At 41.9% G+C, this 22035-nt stretch overlaps 1 protein-coding gene across 1 annotated transcript in view; it reads left to right on the forward strand.

The window, feature by feature from the left end:
• CUNH10orf67 (chromosome unknown C10orf67 homolog) overlaps positions 1–22035 on the forward strand; it is a 107381-nt gene that overhangs the window by 31614 nt on the left and 53732 nt on the right. The window contains exons 5-9 of the mRNA XM_036328118.1: positions 4203–4337; positions 5946–5953; positions 9152–9164; positions 13886–14030; positions 15167–15225. Coding sequence (XP_036184011.1) covers positions 4203–4337; positions 5946–5953; positions 9152–9164; positions 13886–14030; positions 15167–15225 — 360 coding nt within the window. The remainder of the gene's footprint in view (positions 1–4202; positions 4338–5945; positions 5954–9151; positions 9165–13885; positions 14031–15166; positions 15226–22035) is intronic.

The following is a 22035-nucleotide window of genomic DNA, read 5'->3' on the forward strand; positions in this document are numbered from 1 at the left end:
AAATAAACACTGTGGCCAGCCATGTGGCTCAGTGGTTGAGAGTTGACCTATGAATCAAGAGGTCATGTTCAATTCCTGGTTAAGGCATATGCCCGTGTGTGAGTTCGATCCCCAGTGTGGAGCGTGCAGGTGGCAGCCGATCAATTATTCTCTCTCATTATTGATGTTTCTATCTCTCTCTCTCCCTTCCTCTCTGAAACCAATAAAAATATTTTTAAAAATCCTATATAATAAAAGCCTAATATGCTGTGTTCAGTCATCCATTCAACCAATCAAAGCATAATATGCTAATGATATGCTAAGGCCACTCAACTCGTTATGATGTGCACTGACCACCAAGGGGCAGACGCTCCAACTGGTAGGTTGGCTTGCTGCTGGGGTCTGGCCAATCAGAACTGAGAGAGATGGGCCAGATACACCCTGGAGCCCTCCCGTGGTCCCTCCCCAGCTGGCCAACCTCCTGTGTCCTTCCCCAGCCCTGATCATGCACCAGTGGGGTCCCTCAGCCTGGCCTGCTCCCTCTCACAATCCAGGACCCCTCAGGGGGGCACATTGACTTTCAGATAGTTCCTATATAATAAAAGCCCAATATGCAAATAGACCGAATGGTGGAAATCAAACAAACAGCAGAACTACTGGCTGCTATGACGTGCACTGACCATCAGGGGGCAGACGCTCAATGCAGGAGCTGGCCCTTGGTGGTCAGTGTGCTCCCACAGCAGAAGCGCTGCTCAGATGACCGACCCATCCCAGGGGCCCACCAGCCTGCTCAGCCAGAAGCTCTGAGCAGGGCTCATGACTGGTAAGCACAGAAGTGGTGGTAGGAGCCTCTCTTGACTCTGCGGCAGTGCTAAGGATGTCTGACTGCCGGTTAGGGCTCCTGGGCAGCAAGAGGGCACAGGATGGGCTGAGGGAAACCCCCCCACCCCAAGTGCAAGAAATTTGTGCACCAGGCCTTTAGTAAATAAACACTGTGGTCTTGGCTTGGAATTGAAGGTGTAGGTGTGAATTTAGGGTCTTTAAATGTAGATATTGTTAGTTAGGATTCTCCAGAGAAACAGAACCAATAGGATATGGGAGAGAGAGAGAGGAAAATTATAAGGAATTGGCTCATGTGATTCTAGGGGCTGACAAATCTGAAATCTGTAAGGCCAGCAGGCCAAAGACTAACAAAAGAGTTGATGTTACAGCTCAAGTCTGCTGACAGGATCCCCTCTTTCTCTGGGGATCACAGTCTTTCTCTGAAGGCCTTAAACTGATTGGATGAGGCCCACCCACATTATGGAAGGTAATCTGCTTTACTCAGTCTACTGATTTAAATGTTTATGTCATGTTAAAAAAAAAAAAATACCTTCACAGTCACATCTAGATTTAACCAAATCTCTGGATACTAGAAAAGCCAGGCTCAAACCCTTATCTCCCACAGGCTGCCAAGAGTAAGAGAGGCCAGAGCTGGGGAAAGATAGGAGCTTTGATGGGTAGGAGTAGGCTGGATTGGGATTTGGGATTTTTGTTTTTGTTTTGGTTTTTGCTTTCTTCCTATCTTTATTTCCTTTATAAATTTTTTGTTGTTGTTATCTAAAAGTTAAAAAAAAAAAAGCCAGAGCACATTCCTGAGAATTTTTTGAAGAGTTAGGAGATAGGAGACAGGAGGCCTGATTTGAAGAGGTGGGAAGGAAAATAGAACTGTTTTCCACTCATCTTGTCTTGAGTCCAGATGGCTCCATAAACACCAGTAAGACATCAGAAACATTCTTGGAGAGGAAGAGAAATGAACCCAATGTGTTTGGGCCTTACAGTTACTTTAGGAAATGTCAGAAGTAAAACTTTCTGTTCTGAAGAACTGTGACCCTCTCTGTCCTGAAGTCCACAGAGATCAGGCACATCCAAAAGGCAGGCTGGCTGAGCTGTGCAGTAGCTCCTGGTGGGATTTTAAATGAGCTCCCCAGGGTGGTTTCTGCAGTGTTTTGAAGATGACTCGGCCAGCCTATCGGAACACATTGGTGGAAGGCAAGTGGGCAGGAGAGAGGTGTTAAGGTTTCTCAGAGCACGTAACATCTGGGTTGGAATGATAAACAGTAACAACATTCATAAATACTAAGATATAATACTTACTGGGAGCTGAGTGTGTTATAGACACTCTTCATAACCTTTTTAAATTCTTAATGATTCAGGTACTATTAATATTACAGACTAGAGGCCTGTTGCACAAAGAGATTCATGCAATAGGCCTTCCCTTCCCTTGGATGCTGGCACTGGTTTGCCTCTGGCACCCGGGACCCAGGCCTTCGCTCTGGCCCGGCTCTGGCAGGAGCTGGCCCCGGAGCCGTCTGGCTTCGCTGCTCTGGCCCCAGGGCCATCCGGTTTCACTCAGCTGCTTGGAGCCTATGTATGCAAATTAACCACCATCTTTGTTGGGTTAATTTGCATACTCTCCTGATTGGCTGGTTAGCATAGCAAAGGTACAGTCAATTTACATGTTTGTCTATTATTAGGTAAGATGATAACACTGAGATAAAAAAGGTCTGAGAAACTTGTTCAGGGTCACAAAGCTACGAAGTGACTGCAGAGCTGGTCTGCAGACTCAGGCTAGCCTACGCTAATGCTATTCTGTTTGATTGACAAGTAGAAATTGTTGGGTGGGGTAGGACCTCCAAGTGCAAGGGCATAGAGACTTGGCAGCATGGTGTGTCTGAGAACTTGCATGCTGAGTATCAGTACTGGTAAAATGCCCAGTTTGGATCGGGGAGCAGGAAGAGAAGACTAGCATGAGTTAGTGGCCGGGTAAGCTGGCAGCAGATTGTGAACGGTGCTATTTTGTGCACCGTGCAAAGGGAGTTGGATTTTAGCCTGTTAGAGATGGAGGGAGTTGCATTTTAGATAGATCATTTTGGTCACAGTGTGGAGATTGGTTGGAGAGCACAAAAGGGGAGGGGGGGGAGGCAAGTAACAGGCTATTACAATAGCCCAGGCTAGCAAGGCAGTGGGATAGGGAAGGAGAGGGTGGGTTTAGGAGACATATAGGAGTGGACTGAATAGATATGGTGAGATGGTGAGGGAGTAGAGGGGCTTAAAATGACAGAAATAGGTTTCAGGCTTGTGCTTCTGTTAATGGGGGAAGACAGAATGGATGACAGTGAAGATGGTGAACTGTGTTTGGACTTGTTGCATTTGAGATGCTTTTGTAGCACCCAGGGCACTAGTGGGGCAATGTGCCTTGGCTCTGCAAAGTGTTTTATTTGTAGGTATAGCTATGAATAAATGGGAAGAATAGGTTACATAATCAATGCTGTTCTTTAAAAGTTACCCAATTTAGCCCTGGACAGTATTATTCAGTAGTTAGAGCATCAGTCCACACACAGAAGGGCCGCAGGTTCAATTCCTGGGTTGCAGATTAGCTCCTCATCCCCAGTTGGGGCGAGTGTGGGAGGCAGCCAGTTGATGTGTCTCTCTCACATCGATGTTTCTGTCTCTCCCTCCTCCCCTCCCTTCCACTCTCTCTGAAAAGCAATGGAAAAAAATATTCTCAGGTGAAGATTTTTTAAAAATCACCTAATTAAAAAAGAAATTATTACCATATAGATTATTGTTTTTACTTTTTTATGTCTACTGCATATTTATATACTGATTTTTTTTTTTATTAGTGGCTGTGTAGACTATGTCAGTGTTATGTTCCTGGCTGGACTCTTAATTCCACCTCAAAATAATCTTCTTCTCAGTCTACTGGTATTCATTATATAACATAGAGCAATTTATTTATTTTTTTAAATCCTCACCCAATGTGATTATTGTTTTTAGGGAGAGAGGGAGAGGGAGAGGAAGAGGGAGAGAGAGAAGAAGAGGGAGAGGGAGAGGGAGAGGGAGAGAGAGAGAGAGAGAAAGAGAGAGAGAGAGAGAGAGAGAGAGAGAGAGAGAGAGAGAGAGAGAAACATCTATGTGAGAGAGAAAAATCGATTGGTTGCCTTCCATACACACCTGACTGAACCCATAATCTGTGTATATGCCCTGACCAGAATAATACTCTGCTATAGTCCACGATACTTCAGCATATCAGTCAACATAAATATTTTTACTAAAAATTGTGTACACATTACAAAAATAAAATAACTTACAAGGCAGTAACTTAAATAAAACATGAAATGGTTTCTGGTGGCGCTAGATGTCTGATTTTTAATGCTGCTTCTTCCCCTTCCCCCCTGCAGCAATTCTTTGAGGTAGAAGAAGGGAGAAGTTCTCTGCATGACATAACTACTGACAAAATAAGTATTTTGTTACTAAAGCTGAAGGACCAGGAAGAAGTGATTAAGAAATTAAAAGAAGAAGTAGAACATTATGAAGTAAGTTTCAAAGCAAAGAATAAATAATTTAAACATCTGTAAATAAAGTTATAACTATCTAAAAGCTCGGATTAAGAATCAAGGAAATACAAGTAATGTATCTTGGGCATCTCTCTACAACATAAGCCAGTCCAACCCTTTTCTGCTCAATGGCACATTCTAGAAAAGCCGTAATAGTTATAAATAAGAGCAGTAAATTTGTTCTCGATTTTTAAAACTAATATATTTTTAAAATAACCTATCTTCCACTGCAAAGAAATGTTCCCACTCTAGAGGAGCCTGTAGATAGACTTTTGTTTTAATTCTGAAGATTCCCACCCTGTTTTACAAACCAGATAGTTTGAAAGTCACAAAATATCTCCCCAAGTCAGAGGCTTCCATGAAGCCAGCTTGGAACAGGATGACCTTAAGGAGAAATGTCAAGAAGGAAACTTCTCAGAGGTTTTTCCCCCAGTTCTTCCTGTTGAAGTGGGAGCCAGGAGCTGTTTCACTGCTCAAAAGACTGATGGGAACAAACTGGAAAAAGAGAGAGAGCAAAAAAGAGAGCCTAGACTTCTGTCAAGGAGAATAATTTTAAGGGCTGTGGAAAGTGTGGACCCTGAAGATGACTTCATTTTCATCTCAAGTCAGCTCTGAGCCACTGGGCTATCCTGGCTGAACCACAGTCCAAGCCATAGAGGGGTTTTATTATTCTGTCTAAGAGCAAGAACCTGATCAGGTGAGTAGGAGAGGCTTGCAGAGAGGCTGGGGGAATAACAATCTGTTGAATATCAACTAGCACATGCTAGGTGCCTCATTAGTGGTACCTCTTTTTTCTTTTCCAATTGAATTTGTTGGGATGAGTTTGGTTCACAAAACCATACAAGGCTTTAAGTGTACAACTCAACCAAACATCATCTGCACACTGCATTGTGTGCCCATCGCCCCAAGCAAACTCTCTGTCCCAATTCCCATACCCCTTTGCCCACCTCCACCTGCCCCAGCCCCTTTCCCTTTGGCTATCACCACACTATTGTCTGTGTCTGTGTGTTATATTTTGCTTGATCCCTTCTCCTTCTTTCACCCAGTCCCCCAAACCCCGTCCTCTCTGACAGCTGTCACTCTGTTACATGTGTCCGTGCCTCTGTTTCTATTTTGTTCGTCATTTTATTTTGTTCATTAGATTCCACATATAAATGAGATAATCTGGTATTTGTCTATCTCTGACTGGCTTATTTCACTTAGTATAATACTCTCCAGGTGCATCCATGCTGTTACAAAAGGTAAGATTTTCTCTTTTACGGCTAAGTAGTATTTTGTTGAGTAAATGTACCACAGCTTTCCTAACCACTCATCTATTGTTGGGCACTTGGGCTGTTGTCATATCTTGGCTTTCATATATAATAAAAGGCTAATATGCAAATTGTCTCCTCGACAGGGGGGCGGTGCCAGCTGGCCAATCGCCAGCAGCCCCTCCCCATGGCTGCCCCCCCAACCCCCCCCTGCTGCACCCCAGATCGGGGTGGGCTGGTCAGACCCCACCTATGCACGAATTCATGCACCAGGCCTCTAGTTATACTAAATAATGCTGCTAAGAACATAGGGGGAACATATATTCTTTCAAATTAGTATTTTGGGTTACTTTGGATATATTTCCAGAAGTGGAATCACTGGATCAAAAGGAGATTCCATTTTAAAATTTTTGAGCAAACACCATACTGTTTTCCACAGTGGCTGCACCAGTCTGCATTCCCACCAATAATGTATGAGGGTTCCCTTTTCCTCACATTCTTGCCAGTGCTTGTTTGTTGATTTATTGATAGCCATTCTGACAGGCATGAGGAGATGTCTTACTGTACTGTGGTTTTAATTTGCATCTCTCTGATGATTAGTGATGTGGAGCATTTTTCATATGTCTCTTGGCCATCTATGTGTTCTCTTTGGAGAAGTGTCTATTCAGGTCCTTTGCCCATTTTTTAATTTGGTTGTTTGTCCTCTTGAGGTTGTTTGTCTTGTTGAGTAGTATAAGTTTTTTTATACATCTTGGAAATTAACCCCCTTATCAGATGGGTCGTTGGTAAATATGGTCTCCCATTCAGTGGGATCTCTTTTCATTTTGTTGATGGTTTCTTCTGTACAAAAGCTTTTTAGTTTGATATAGTCCTATTTGTTTTGTTTTTTTTTGTTTCCCTTGCCTAAGGAGATATATCTGCAAAAATATTGCTGCAAGAAATTTCTGAGATTTTATTGCCTATGATTTCTTCTAGGATTTTTATGGTTTTGTGACATATTTCAGTCTTTAGTCCAATTTGAGTTTATTCTTGTGTATGGTATAAGTTGGTGGTCTAGTTTCATTTTTTTTTTTGCATGTATTTGTCTAATTTTTCCAACACCATTTATTGAAGAGACTGAGACTCCACCAAAAATTACTAGACCTAATAAATGAATCTGGCAAAGTAGTAAGATATAAAATTAATATTCAGAAATTGGCAGGAGTGAGCTGGGAGAAGTCAATGGGGGAAAAGGAGACATATGTAATACTTTCAACAATAAAGAATTTTTTTATAAAGAAATGTGGCATTTTTATAAATCAATAATAAACTATTACAGAGAGAAATTAAGAAAACAATCTCACTTACTATTGCAACAACAACAGCAACAAAAAGGTACCAGGAATAAATTTAGCCAAGGAGGTAAAAGATCTGTACTTGGAAAATTATAAGATACTGAAGAAAGAAATTGAGGAAGATACAAATAAGCAAAAGCATATACCATATTCATGGATAGGAAAAATTAACACCATTAAAATGTCCATACTACCCAAAGAAATATACAAATCCAACACAATTGCTATTAAAATACCAATGGCATAGCTCACAGATCTAGAACAAAAATTTCAAAAATTTATACAGAACCATGAAAAACCCGGAATGGCCTCAGTAGTCTTGAGAAAGAAAAACAAAGTTTGAGGTATCACACTACCTGATAATTAAGCTATACTACAAAGCCATAGTACTCAAAACAGCATGGTACTGCATAACAATAGACATATAGATCAATGGAACAGAATAGAGAGCAGAGAAATAAACCCACGCCTTTATGGTCAATTAATATTTGACACAGGAGGAAAGAACATGGAATGGAGTAAAGTGGTACCTCTTCTCATCTCACAGATCAGTTTACAAATGAGGAAGCAGAGACAGGGTGGTTAAGTAACTTCCCACTAGACACACAGCTAGTCAATGGTAAAGATGGCATATGAGCTTGAGGTCCAGCTGAATCCACAGCCTACAGAAGGAAGTGGAGCTCTGTGCTCTACAGTAAGAATTAAAGGCTGTTTTATACATACATATACATATGTCTATATATATAAAAGCCTAATATACAAATTGTCCCCGCGGGAGTTAGACTGGGAGACCGATCCCTCACTATGATGTGTGCTGACCAGTAGGGGGCGGTGAAGGACAAAGGAAGGCCCCAGCTGGCAGCCAGAAGAAAGGCCCAAGCCAGCCGCTGGAGGGCCCTGATCGGCCCTGATCGGCTAGGCCTAGGGACCCCAGCCATGTACAAATTTTGTGCACCAGGCCTTTAGTATAAACACATATACTAGTATATGATTATGTTATTACTAGAGGCCTGGTGCATGAATTCGTGCATAGGTGGGGTCCAGCCAGCCTGCCCCAAACTGGGCTGATTGAGCCAGTCTGTCCATGGGGAGGGGATGCAGGAGGTTGGCTGGCCAGCCCCACCCCCAATTAGGGGAGGGCAATTGGGGGCGGGGCCAGCCAGTGGGAGGAGCTGCAGGCAGTTGGAAGGCTGGCCCCACCCCCTGGTCAAACTCCTGGTCAAGGGAACAATTTGCATGTTAGCCTTTTATTATATAGGATAATGTATATTTCTATTATAATGTATATTATTATAATTAATATAGTACACATGTATATATACATGTAACTATTGACAGTAATAAAAATATGAGAAGTTACAAATAAAATCACTAGGAAGAAACACTTATGAGCTGGTGGTCCCTTTAAGTGCAATCTTAAATTCCACACTTAAAACTTTGAAGTTAGAAGAGACAAGGAATTGAACGTGCATCCTTCTAAAGGACTTTGCTTACTAACTGGCTCAGATTGGTGAAGGAGTGTTTGCTTTGTTTAATCAAATAGAGTTATTTATGCTCTAAAAAAAATGATCATCTTCTAAGTAATGTAGTGTTGTTATTAACACAGACCTAATAAAATTGAATATTGTCTTTTTACATGTTCTGATGGCCTTGGAGGAGAAGGGAGAGCCAGTTTTTGCATTTACTTTTATGAACCTTTTCATGGGTCTATATTACCCCTATTTTTTAGGTAAAATTATTCAATATAAAAAGCTAAAAAAACACCTGTTTGGGTTTCGGCTTTTAGTTTTGCCTTGGCCAAAGAAGTGCAGCATCAATTGGCAAGGCCATTTTGATTCATTTATTTTCCATTTGTGAACTGGAAAGTGATACCTGCCTGGCTAAGAGAAAGTGATGAGAAGGATACCTGTTGTACTGGATATGAATTGCTTTGAGTTCTTTGAAAAAAGATAAGCCTATGAATTCTCGTTATCATTATGAGGAAGCGCTGAGTGTATGTGCCCTTCTGGTTGACATTCCATGAAATGCACTGAACAGGCCTCTGGACTGTTGGTAAGGTCCCAACTTCCTAACTGAACTCATTCCACTAAAACATGAGGTCTAACTGGGAGTGTTTACATCTCTAAGTGTTGTCAGCTGGTTACCTGGTCTGTCTGAATGTCCTGGATGAGGATGGAGGTGGCTTTGTGAGGAGGACAGGAGGTGGGAGTTTCCACGCTGTTGTCCTGTAAGCAGGGTCTTCTTTGGCTCAGATTGGCATCCCAGAGACGCTGGCTAATCCTCTGCAGTTTTCCCCCAAGGAGACCACACCCACTTTCCTGTGAACACCCTCAGATTTGAGGAAAATGAGATAAATCTGATTAGCTGGGTCCATACGTTTCTCCCAGCTTCACCAGGAGTAGTGTGCATTTCAAGAACACGGAATAAATGCCACAAAAACAGATCACGTACTATATAAAATAACTCTCTGGAAAAATACTTTTCAAATACTCCTCTAAAAACTAGCTTTCCTAAAACTCCATGCCACTTAAATTCTAGATGATGCCTCGTTTTATTTAAAATTTCATCTTATACACCTGCTCCCTCTAGTGGTATAAAAAAGCTTGAGTTGCCAAGGATCTGAAAACAGATTTGGAAAACAGAATTTAGAGAAACAATTAGAAAGTTCCAAAGCAGCAATGGAAATAACTTGAAAAAAACTTGAAACAAGCAAATTGAATAATCAGTGGGAAAACACTGTAATTAATTCTTACTGATAGTCAAATCACATAGACAGCTTTACAGTTAATAAGTAGTTCTAATATCTCTCCAGGGCTGTTTTTGAGAGACATCTGTCAAAAATGTAGTATTATGACCTTAGAAGAGTGAAAAGTGAAAGTTTAATAAACAACTAGTTTTATTTATATTTATAAGAAAAGGAAAATTAGAAAAGGAAGCTCTTCAAGTTCAGAAGCCTCCTCTCTCCAGGTCACACATCCTTAATGTTGAATTTTCCTGAGAATAACTTCATTCAAGGACTGAACTTCTTTTCAGGTTTAGTTCTGTAGGAAACCATTGTGACTTAACTGCATGCCCTTGGAGTTATCAGGTTGCCAAGCTGTACGTTGGTAAATCCCCTTGAAAACTAAAGCAGGCCAGTTTGTCAGGGTATTTGTGCATGTACATGGATATGTGTGCATGCGCATATGTGTTTTTTTAAAATATATTTTTATTAAGAAACTGTGGCACATCTATACAATGGAATACTACACTGCTGTAAAAAAGGAAGGAACTCATACCATTTGCAACAGCATGGATGGATCTAGAGAGCATTATGCTAAGTGAAATAAGTCAGTCATAGAAAGATAAATATCACATGATCTCGCTCATTTGTGTATTATAATGAACAACATAAGCTGATAAACAAAAACAGATCCAGAGACAGAGAAGCGTCAATCAGATCCTCAAACCTCAGAGGGAAGGTAGGGGAGTTTGGGGGTAGGGGGAGAGATCAACCAAAGGATGCGTATGCATGCTTATAAGCCTAACAAATGGACGCAGACAACAGGGGGTGAGGGTGAGGGCAGGACTGGGGGGAGGGGAGGCAATGGGAACATATGGATACATATGTAATATCTTAATCAATAAAGAAAAAATATTTTTTATTGATTTCAGAGAGGAAGAGAGAGGTAGAGAGATAAAAACATCAATGATGAGAGAGAATCATTGATCGGCTGCCACCTGCATGCCCCACACTGGGGATGGAACCCGCAAACCAGGCATATGCCCTGACTGGGAAGCTAACCCTGACCTCCTGGTTCATAAGTCGATGCTCAACCAGTGAGCCACCCCACCCGCCACATATGTGTTTTAATTGCAATTGAGTTTCTTTGAAAAGACCTTTCCTTTTTTTTTTCTTACCCCAACACATATGAGCTGTGCAGCCATCACTCATGCACCCGCTCCACCCCCATAGGTGAACATAACTGCTTGTTGCTGACAGTTCTGAAACAGAGCTGTCATTCAAGAGTGGCAGCTCTGCAGGGCGTCACTGCCCCAGCATGCCACTTTCCTGGTTGTCACTCATTGGAAAGCACCTGCTTTGCTCTGTGACCGTCATGCAGCCTGGGCACGCATCAGAACGTACTCCACCCCCAGCATCAAATTGAGATGTCCAAGTGGCGTGCATGGAGCCTGCAGCATCGAGGCACCCACATGGCAGAAGGGAGACTGCTGAGGAGGCACAGGCGGTGCTCTAAACAGTGCTTCTCAGACTTCATTGTGCATATGGACCACCTGCAGCAATTGTTAACACACAGCTTCTGGTAGTCGGGCTGGGCTGGGGCCTGAGATTCTGCATTTCCAATAAGCTCCCAGGTAGTGCTTCGGCTCCTGGTCCATGGACTACACTTTGAGCAGCAAGGCACTAGAGTATACCAATTTTCAGAAATTATTCTTTCAAGAATAGTTTAGAATTAAAAACCCTGGGAACCGTGAATCTGCACATCTTGCGACTGTTTACAAGCAAAATAGTGCGTAAGCCACCACCGGAAGTCCTACTTTTCACATAATAGGAACATTTTAAATTGGCAAGTTCCTTTATAAACTTAAAATTACAAGATGGTCACGAATCACACACAATTTCTCATCTATGACAACATGGCTTTAAATTAGCAACATCTAGTTAATCACCTTTTAATGATCTTCCTAGCCCTAGTTTATTAATGCAGCATATTTTAAATAAGTCCCATGATTTAAGTAAACCAAAACTAGTGATGTGGGCAGATGGTAGAAGGAGCACCATCACAAAACCTGCCACTCAGAGTGTAACAGATGACCGTGGCAGCCCAGAACTATCCCTTTGTTCATTTTGCTAATGAGTGTCCTCATTGCTGTGAGAGTCTGAATAGTTAATTACTTGCAGTTCCTACAGTGAACAGATGGTGGGGACAGAGCTAAAGGTTAAGCTTATAAGAACAGGAGCTGTAGATGGCTATGTGGAGAAAATAAATCTGAGTTAAATGTGTTTTCCTTGTTTCCTACTTTTAAATAATATTTTTTAGAAAATGAACTTAGGTATTAGCTTCTGCCAGTTACAAATTTTAGACTTCACCTGATTAATTCAAATAGTTCTTGTTTATTTTATGGTAATGGCACTCATGTAATCCACTGTGGGTGTTCGTATTTTGTCACTGTTAGGAAATGTATGCGTAAGCCTAGCAAGGCAAATATTATTTGTTTGTTATTTAAAAACCCTTTTAGACCATAACTCAATAAATTCCTTTTTAGTCTATAAATATATTCTGTAATCATTTCAAATTTAACCCTGTGCGACAAGACATTAATAACTGGATTTCTCTGCTAATAAGAAAACATAACTATTAGATATTTAGTTAAGAATGAATCAAGCTCAAATAATTTAAATGAAATGGTGAATCAATCTCATGAAGATTTGTAATTGGGCTTAGGCAAAACTTAACATTATTTTAAATATTAACTCTGACCTAACTACTTCACTAAAATGCTTGATTTGTAAGAAATTATTGTTATACAAGACATTATATACACTTATTTTTCTTTTAGGCCATTATGAGCACAGAGGAAAATATTTTTTGAAACTATTTTAATAATTTACTCCCAGGTGTCTCTAAAGTTAAGTAAAAATACAATTCCAAAAGGAAAGCAGCACATCGGGAGGAATGATTTTGGTTTTGAGGGGAAACCTTATTCTTATGTATCTGCAGCCATGACATTGCTATGGAAAGATAAGTTAGAATTCATCTAAAGATTACTTTAAAGTTCAAAAGTATTTCTAGTGTCTATCGATTTTGAAGCAAGGCATATAGGAACCTTCTATCTCTTTTAGCCTAATATAATGACCTGTGAGCATACCCTTTAATATTTTGAGATGGCATAATCAGTTTAATATTTTACCACCATGAAGCATAAAGTTCTGCACCAGCTTCCCCAATCCATTATATCTTAATTTTAAAAATAATGTGTGGCAGTAAAATGTAGACAGCCGTGAGTATATTCAGATGTCTCCAATAGCTTTGAAACAAGACAAGGAGAAGAAGAAAAGAAGAGTCGCTGTCCCAATAAGCTTCTATTGCGTAAGAAAAAGCCTCTCCCATAATGGACGTGGCAAGATTTAAACAAAAGACTCACATAATAAAAATGTAAATGAGTGTGCTTTACTAAAACTATAACTTTAAAGTCTTTTGTTGTAAGTTATCCTGAAACCTTCTTACAAGGTAATCACTGTTTGCATAGAGATTTAAACCGAAGTCTTCAATAGCATTCAACGCCTGCACAGCCCCAGTGTGACAGGCATGCAAAGCCATGTTAATGTTCAGAATATGAATTGCCTCTGGGTGGCTCCTCCACCAAGCAGAAAACCAACTGTGTGGATATCCGAGTGCCTGATGGACTCCATGCGGCTCCCAGCCTGAAAACGTCACCACTTTGACATGTGATGTGCTCCTCATGACACCGGCAGCACTGACACTGGGAGATGCCACAAAGGCAACAAGCCTCCCTCCTTCACGGTGCACTTTGCCACCCCCTGCCGCTGCCCGTCCACGGTCCCCCCAGCCTGCCTAGTTACAGGCAGACAGCACTTCAGACACACACAGGGGGAAATGTGGGTGAGGGGCCCCAGCTGCCTCCCCGGCCATAGGCTCCATAATGAATTGACCTGAATGATGAGGGCACACAAACAGTATGATATGCATTATTCCTGTCAATAAAATGTCCCCATGTGCTGTGGTCTTTGTACAGAATGTACTGCAGCCTTTCTTCCAGCAAGCTCTATTTAATCCCCTTCCTTTTTGCTATTCATATTGTAAGTGTGTAATAGAATTCAGAAAATTATATGATAGCTCTTCTGTATCTGTCTTGTCTTGTGCTGCATATTTAAATTCTTGGCTCCCTGCTTACAAATATGGAATTCCCCATCTTTCAGGAAGCTTTGGCAACAGAGGCCAGCCAAGAAACAGCTTCAGTGAAGGAACATTTGGAGTACAAAGTGGAAAATGAGAGACTGCTTCAAGTCGTTGCAGAACTCGAAGAAGTAGCCCAACTCAATCTAAAAGAAAATGCATTTTTAGGTAATATTTTAAAGTCATTTTTAAGGGAAATCTATATATTGGGCACTTTATAAAATTCATAGCTATGTTTGTCTTTTCCAAACACACATTTATCTGGTTATTTACATTTGAAAGATCAGTTTGATAGCCATCTTTGATTTTCATTAAAAATGGCATTTCTTGCTTGGGACAGGGAATATATGTAAATATTGTAATTATACTCCTGAGCCATGTCATTTTAACTCAGGGCTTTTCTAAGCTTTTTTCTTTCAAGCCAAGCATTGACCTTTGAAAATAATGTGCTAATCCATGCTTTATTTTACTTAGAAATGTTATAAAACAGAAACCTTTGCCAATTTCTGTTTCTTATGCTTAATTAGTTATGTAAAATTTATAACATTTAAAACTTATAAATACATATTGAGATATGGCTTGTGGCAAAACAGCGTTAGCCCTTCAGAAATATATGCTCTGACTTACTACTTAATTATCTTCAGTTTTTGGTACAGATTTTAAGTACAAATGTTCATTTGTATCCCCTTTTTTACATACCATAAACATTGGTGAGAGCTTTATTTTAACCTCCAGAGTTATATTGCTTTAAGCAGTTTTTTTCACTGACTGTTATCTTTGTATTTATGTTAATTATATAATGTTGCTCTTAATCTGCAGTATGAAAGGTATCGAGTAAGCAATAAAGAAGTCACAGAATATGGATAAAATCATTTCTATTACAATATCTCTGAAATATACAGTTGTACTGTGCCAGCGTAGTTTGGCTTTTCTTCTGATGTGGTGTAATAGTGCTTTTTTAGGTTCTGGTGGTGCTGACTGAGTCAAAACGTGCCACCTGCTGAAGCACTTTGCATAGGCTGTGACTAGCAGCAAAAGTGTCCATGGCGAGTATTGATGAAAAGCTTTCAGCCCTCGGCCACACTTGGATCTTGAACTTAGTTCTTAATCCCTATCTGACCAGCCTTCTTAACAGCAGGAAGAAGGCTGTGAGTGTCAAGGGCAGTTGTGAAGGTCACAGTCCTGCTAGGACTTGCGTCCACCATGCCTGCCAGTGGTGTACAGCCTGCCTGGAAGCAGGAAGTTTGAATACAGGGCATAAACTTGTAATTTCATGGTTGGTCTCTCTCTCTTTTTGTTTATAGAAGATGAAATTATGACTCTGAAAGAGACGGCAGAAAAGGATCAGAAAACCATTCAAAGGGTACTGTAACTTCTTTACATTGATGAATGACTCTTTTAAATTAAAATATCAGCCCAATTGGCGAAATAACGCTGTGCCCCACTTGTCCTGTGATGTCAAGTCGATTTCTCATTATTCGGGAAGGTCTTAGTAATGAATAAGGATTCTGTCTTGGTATTGAATTAATGTATAGATACTCCTTTTATTTGGGATAACTAAGAGTCTCTCTTGTTGATTGTAAGGAATCGAAAACTTGCAGGGCAGGGAGGCCAGAGATGTGTCTGTGGAAAAATTATATTGTTAAGAGTGAGCAGTCGGATTCTCAGGTCAGAGGGTGGTTTATGTTCATTTTTCAGTACATGAGTTAACTGGGCTTATGTTACCCAGGAAATTTGCATTTAGAACAGGGAATTCTTTGGTGTCATAAAGATCAAGATTTCCTCGTGCACTCAATGCAGCAGGACCCAGGTCAGGGCTCTGCTTTGTGCTTTCTTAGCCCAATGTCCTGCCCCTACTGCAGCTCCCAAAACACCCTTCTGTGAGGCCCGTCTTCTCTGCGGTACCTTAGCCCCACGAGGGCAGAGACTGCGCGCTCTTGGTCTCTGGCACAGTCCCAGGGCTGAGCACAGCGCGTGGCACACTTACTCACAAATACCCTTGGAGCCTTTCATAGAGTGAGAATGCACTTAGAATCCATAACATTTACAGAATTTACAGGTGAAAAAGTGGATTTACCGCCCTGAATTATTCTAAATAAACATACCTGCTTTCTATGAACTGAATCGAGTATCAGTTTCTAATTAAAAATTAATTAAAATTAGATAAAATTAACAGTTCTTCTACATTAACCCCGTTTCCAGGGCTCATGGGTCTACGTTTAGGTTCAGTTTTCAACCTGATTTTGCAGTTTAGGGTATTCTTATGTTTTAGGTAAAATTACTTCAAAAAACTATATTTTAAAGACATGGCCACCCTGACGGGTCAGATTTGGGAGATGTTTTCTCTGGTAACTGAATCTGTCATACTTTTTCACAAAGTGCTTTCCTGTTCTTGGGCTTCACCGTGTTTGCAGTGGTGGCGGCGAAATCCCCTTCTCACAGAGCTAGCAGAGTCTGGACACAGACAAGTCTAATCTTGGCATCAAGTTCTAAGGTGGAAAATAAAATCTCAGCTTGCCAGTGTCACTTAAGAATCTACAAGGGAACAGTCTCAGTTCATTTAAACGTTTCCCAAAGCTATTCTGTCTACCTGTCATGTAGAGATAAGGACTATATGGACTATAATAGAAGTCTGCACATAGAGAAGAGATGCCCAGAAGGTTCTATGAAAGGTTTGCAAACAGTTCCACATCCGTCTCACACTCTTTTACTTGAGCTGATTTTTCCGGGAGGTAAGAGGGTAGAAGAGCTGAGTACATCAGAGTGTGATTACATCATGAGTGAGAGATGTTTGTGGGCCTGTTTGTGATTTGGTATGGCTAGGTATGAGGCAGGAATCTGGGGAGACCATGTGGTGAGAATTTCTGGTGGGGTAGGAAGAGGGGAAGTTGGGGTGTGGGGTGTGGGGAAGAGGTAGGCAGGAAATGGAGGAATGGAAAGGGCAGCTCGGAAACCTCTGGATAAGTCACATGCTCCCTTTTTTCGCCGTGGTTGCAATTAAATGAAAGTTGAAAATGGGACTGAACTTGGGGAGGCTGACCTCTTACTGCCTGTCAGAGCTTAAAATTATCCATTATGTAGCTTCACTGTTTTAGTTCCAATAATCTAAATACAGCTGAATCTGTATTCCAGCTGTGGCCACAATAAGAATTTCTTTCTGGGAGGGAGACAGAGCAGCAGTCGAGATTACAGTCCAGGGTGTGATCGGCTTCTGGAGGCAGGCACCACCGAGTGCACAGTGGGCACGCCCATCCTGAGGAGTACGGGGCCAGGGAAGGTTGGAGGAAGGGCACTGAGCTGACTCCTGAAAGAGAGGTTAGAATTCCAAGCAAGGATGAGGGGGAGGTGGCCAGGGTAAGAAACATGCCAAAGGGAAGTAAATGTGTGAGGTTTGCAATAGCTGAAGGGCACCTGAGAATAAGGGGTGTTGAGGAGCAGGGCACATGGTAGAGGATTATGATTCATTCCAAGAGGTTTGAATGACTTTCCTTGTGCACTGAGGGACTCTGAACATTGGGGCAGGATCCGATGTGTGTTTCCTAAAGAAAACACATGGGAAGGAGGAAAATCCAGAGCAAGAGAGACGAATTAAGAGTTACTTGGAGAAAGCATGGAAACTATATGATCCTGAAACAAAATGAGGACAGTGACATTGGGGATCATGGGAAGGGATGCACTCAAAAGATGATTCGGCAGCCATGGCTCTGGTCACGGGTAAGGTTGGAGGTGAAATGATAAAGGAGAAGGAGGAGTTAAGGCTGGATAGCATTTAGATGAAAATGAGAACAGGGTGGCACAGCAGGGGGAGAAGCAGGAGAGGGCACTTCAGAAGCCATCAAGAAATTCTCAAAAAGGAAGGACACACTCCCAGTGTGTCAAATGCTGCTTAGAAGCCAGGGGTGCTGAAGGCTGACGGGGAAGACTGGGCCATTTAGCTTTGGTCACAAGATGACCCTGGTCGTGTTAGCGAGAGCCATTTTCCTGGAATGGCAGAAGCAGCTGTGAAGAGAGGTGAGTGCTAAAGGGAGGCAGTGAGCATGGACACTGTCTCGAAGTTTGGCTGTGGACGGCCAGGGAGTGGTGGGGAGTTGTTGGAGGGCAACAGGGGTTTGAAGGAGTATCTTTAAATAATGTCAATGGAAAGGAGAATGAGGGTAAAAGAACAATAAAGAGGATATCATTGATGAGGAGAGATCACAGGGGGCAGGCAGGATTGGGGCCAATGTCCTTGGTGTTGGCTGGTAATTGACACCCACTGGAAACTTGGTGACACTTCTCTTCAGGCTAAGTTATGAAGATTCAACAGAAAATCTTTGCCTTCCACCCTTCTCATTCTTTTATTTTTTCTAAGTCTGATGTCTACCCCCACATCTTCAACTGCACCCCTTACCTCCTGAGCCTCTCATCTTGCCAGTCCCCAGTGTTCACCAGCCCTGTTTGGGGACTGCCCTGTGCTACTGGAGACAACCCAATCCTTGCCTTTGGGCAACATTGCAAATATATGAGGTTTTTTTTGTTTTTGTTTTAAATATATTTTATTGATTTTTCACAGAGAGGAAGGGAGAAGGATAGAGAGTTAGAAACATCGATGAGAGAGAAACATCGGTCAGCTGCCTCCTGCACACTCCCCACTGGGGATGTGCCCGCAACCAAGGTACATGCCCTTGACCGGAATCGAACCTGGAACCCTTGAGTCCGCAGGCCGACACTCTATCTGCTGAGCCAAACCGGTCAGGGCAATATGGGAGGTTTTAATCCAGAGTAGCCGCACCCTTCCTCTGTCTATCGTTTCACACTGATCTGATTAGTACCCTTTCTTACTACCTACCTACTACAGCTCTTCCAATTTTCACAATCTTTCTCAATTCCAGCACTCCATTTCCCTGCACTACTCCGTAACGCACAGAGAACATGATGGACATTGGGATTTTTTTTCCTCCTCGGCACTCTCTTACTCTGTCACTTAGCTTACATTTACTCATTGTCAGCAGAAGAGGGGACATCCTTCTTTTCCTGGATTCTTCCTTCCACCTGTTGGCCTGACTCCACCTCTTCTTTATTCTCTTCTGGGACCTTTCTTCATCAGTCTTTTTCTCTCTTGTGCCTTCCAAAGCCATTGCCATTTGCTGTTCTTTAAATATCATTTCAAAGAAAACCAGACTCTTCTCCTCTCCCCCGATGCTAGTTGTCCTGTTGATTGGGTTACGATGAGATCCATATTGCCCTTAATTCTCTCCCATCTTTTTCCTTCTTGAATTTTCTACTGTAGGTGACAGAACTGTGCCTCACATCACAGGTGTCTTCTGCAGTAATGCTTGCTTCTGACCTTTCACACACTTCTTCATCCTTTTCTAAGCAATGTCTGTCAGAAGCTTCTCTCCCTCCATCTCCCCTGAAATACTATTCTTGGGGCCTTGGCTTTATTCTTTTTTCTCTGGCTGACCTCAGATGCTCCCATAACTGGCACACCTGTTTACCAGTAACTTCTAAACCTTTCTCTCCTGCTTTAGATTTTCCCTAAATGCCACCTCCTTAATTTTCACTCTGTCCTCATCCTCAATTTTTTTTTTTTTGCAAAATTTGTTTATTGATTTTAAAGAGAGATGAAGGGAGGGAGGAAGGGGGGCGGGGAGAAGAAAGAGGGGTCGATTTTACTAGAGTCATTCTTTACTGCCATAGTTATCCAGTACCCTAATCTAATGTGCTAAAACCCTCAATGGTTTCCCATCGCCGTCAGTATAAAACCAGCCTACCCTAAAATGTACCCAGTGATTTTTAATATCAGCAACAATTAAGCACTTTCATATTTGCTATCTCAAATTCCTCCCACGATAACTTTTTATTATATGAGACAATTAAAGCTTAAAGTGGAGAATTAACTTGCTCACACAGAAGTAAGAAGCAGAGCTTTGACTTGAACCAACTACTATTCATTACATCATTCTGCCTTCCCCTCCTAACTGTGGCGAGCAAGGCCCCTCATAATAACACCCTGAATCTCCTTCTGCCTTCATTTCCTGCCATTCCTCTGTGTAAGCACCTAAGTCATATAACACCAAAGGTTTCCCAATTCCTCCCTTACTCGATGCTTCCCTCTGTCTACACTGCTGTTTTGTTGGCTGTTTCCTCCACCTTCCTCCTTCTCCAGCTTGTTGAATTTCTGCATCTTCTTCAAGACCCTTGTCGATGGTACTACTCTTGTGAAGTTAAAACCTGGAATAACAGACCTTATTATAATTACGGTTGCTGTGTTATGTGGATTTTTATGCTTTTCGACTACCTGAAGATTTGATGTAACATTTGTCTTTATGTTCTATAGTGATTTCACATTACTCTCCTACCATACTGGATACTACAGGGGAAGGGATCTGCTCTAGCTCATTTTTATACTTCCATAGCCAAACAAAATGTTAGGCATCTAAAGGGTGTCCCCTACATGTTTATTAAATTAGTGAATATATGAATTAATTGAATTGAACGGATATCAAAACCAGTGGTCAGCCTGCACACTGAAGGGTTTCAGGTTCGATCCCAGGCTCGGTCCAGGCTCATGCAGGAGGCAACGAATTTATGTGTCTCTCTCACATCAATGTTTCTTGCTCTCTTTCTTTTTTGTTTTTAAGTATATTTTGATCGATTTCAGAGAGGAAGGGAGAGGGGGAGAGAGATAGAAGCATCAATGATGAGAGAGAATCATTGATTGGCTGCCTTCTGCATGCCCCACACTGGGGATCAAACCCACAACCCAGGCATGTGCTTGGATCTGTAATCGAACAGTGACCTCCTGACACTCAACCACTGAGCCACACTGGCTGTTTTTATTTTTTATTTTTTTTATTTATTTATTTTTTAGCTGGTCCAGGGGAGCTGAGAACATTCCCCTGGGAATCTTGGGGGGATGCTGGGGAAAGGGGACCTTAGAGACTGTGGGCCTGGAAATAAAACTCCTCTCTTTACCGTCACCACACTGTTCCCCAGCCCGTGCCTGGCTTACCTCTGCAAGGTTCAGCTTCATAGCGGCCCCTCCTGGGGTCTCTGCACTTCATCCCTGAGAGCACACTGGCTGTTTTTAATTGGTATGAAATATGGCTATATATATCTATAATAATAAAAGCATTATATGGTAATTAGACCATATGTCCTTCTGAATGTCCTTCCAGATGACCTTCCAGATGAAGCCAGGGCTGTGAGGGAAGCCCGGGTCCTGGGTGCTGGCCACTGGGGGAAGGAAGGCCTACTCTGAAGTGAATTTTGTGCATCGGGCCTCTAGTATACATATATATAACAAAAACCTAAAATAAGAAATGGGTGATAGAAAGAGTAAATCACTCTTTTTGACTAATTAAGACTTGCTTTATTATGTATTGATATCACATTTTTGGAGATGACGAAGGTCGTAAATAAATTGATATTTTCTGTGCATATTTTGTTTGCTTATATGATAAAAGTATCTATACTAATAAAAGGGTAATATGCTAATTAGACTGGACATCTTCCAGATGACCTTCTAGACATCTTTCCGGACAAAGCCATGGTGGTGGGGCTGAAGCAGAGGTGGTTAGGGGCGATCAGGCCCAGCAGGAGAGAGCAGTTAGGGGGATCAGGCTGGCAGGGGAGAGCAGTTAGGGGCATCAGGCTGGCATGCAGAGTGCTTAGGGGTGATCAGTCAGGCAGACAGGTAAGCCGTTAGGAGCCAGAGGTCCCGGATTGCAAGAGGGATGTCCAACTGCCGGTTTAGCCTCAATCCAGCACTGATCGGGCCTAAATCAGCAGTTGGACATCCCCCGAGTGGTCCCAGATTGGAGAGGGTGCAGGTTGGGCTGAGGGACCCCACCTATGCTCCCCACCCCCCGCACAATTTTTGTGCACTGGGTGTCTGGTAATAATTATGTGGTAATATGTTATTAGTACATGGTAATCTGTAGACATTTAATTTTTATTGAATTTATTGGGGTTATATTGGTTAATAAAATTATATAGATTTCAGGTGTACAATTCTATAATACATCATGTATATTGTGTTGTGTGCTCACCACCCCAAGTCATGTCCCTTTCCATCACCATTTACCCCCCCTTTACCCTCTCCTGCCTCTCCCACCCCCATTTCCCTCTGGTCATCACCATACTATTATCTGTCTATGAGGTTGTATGTTTTTTTCTTAATTCCTTCGCC

The sequence above is a fragment of the Myotis myotis genome, unplaced genomic scaffold (assembly GCF_014108235.1).
Source record: "Myotis myotis isolate mMyoMyo1 unplaced genomic scaffold, mMyoMyo1.p scaffold_m19_p_1, whole genome shotgun sequence".
Lineage (NCBI taxonomy): Eukaryota > Metazoa > Chordata > Mammalia > Chiroptera > Vespertilionidae > Myotis > Myotis myotis.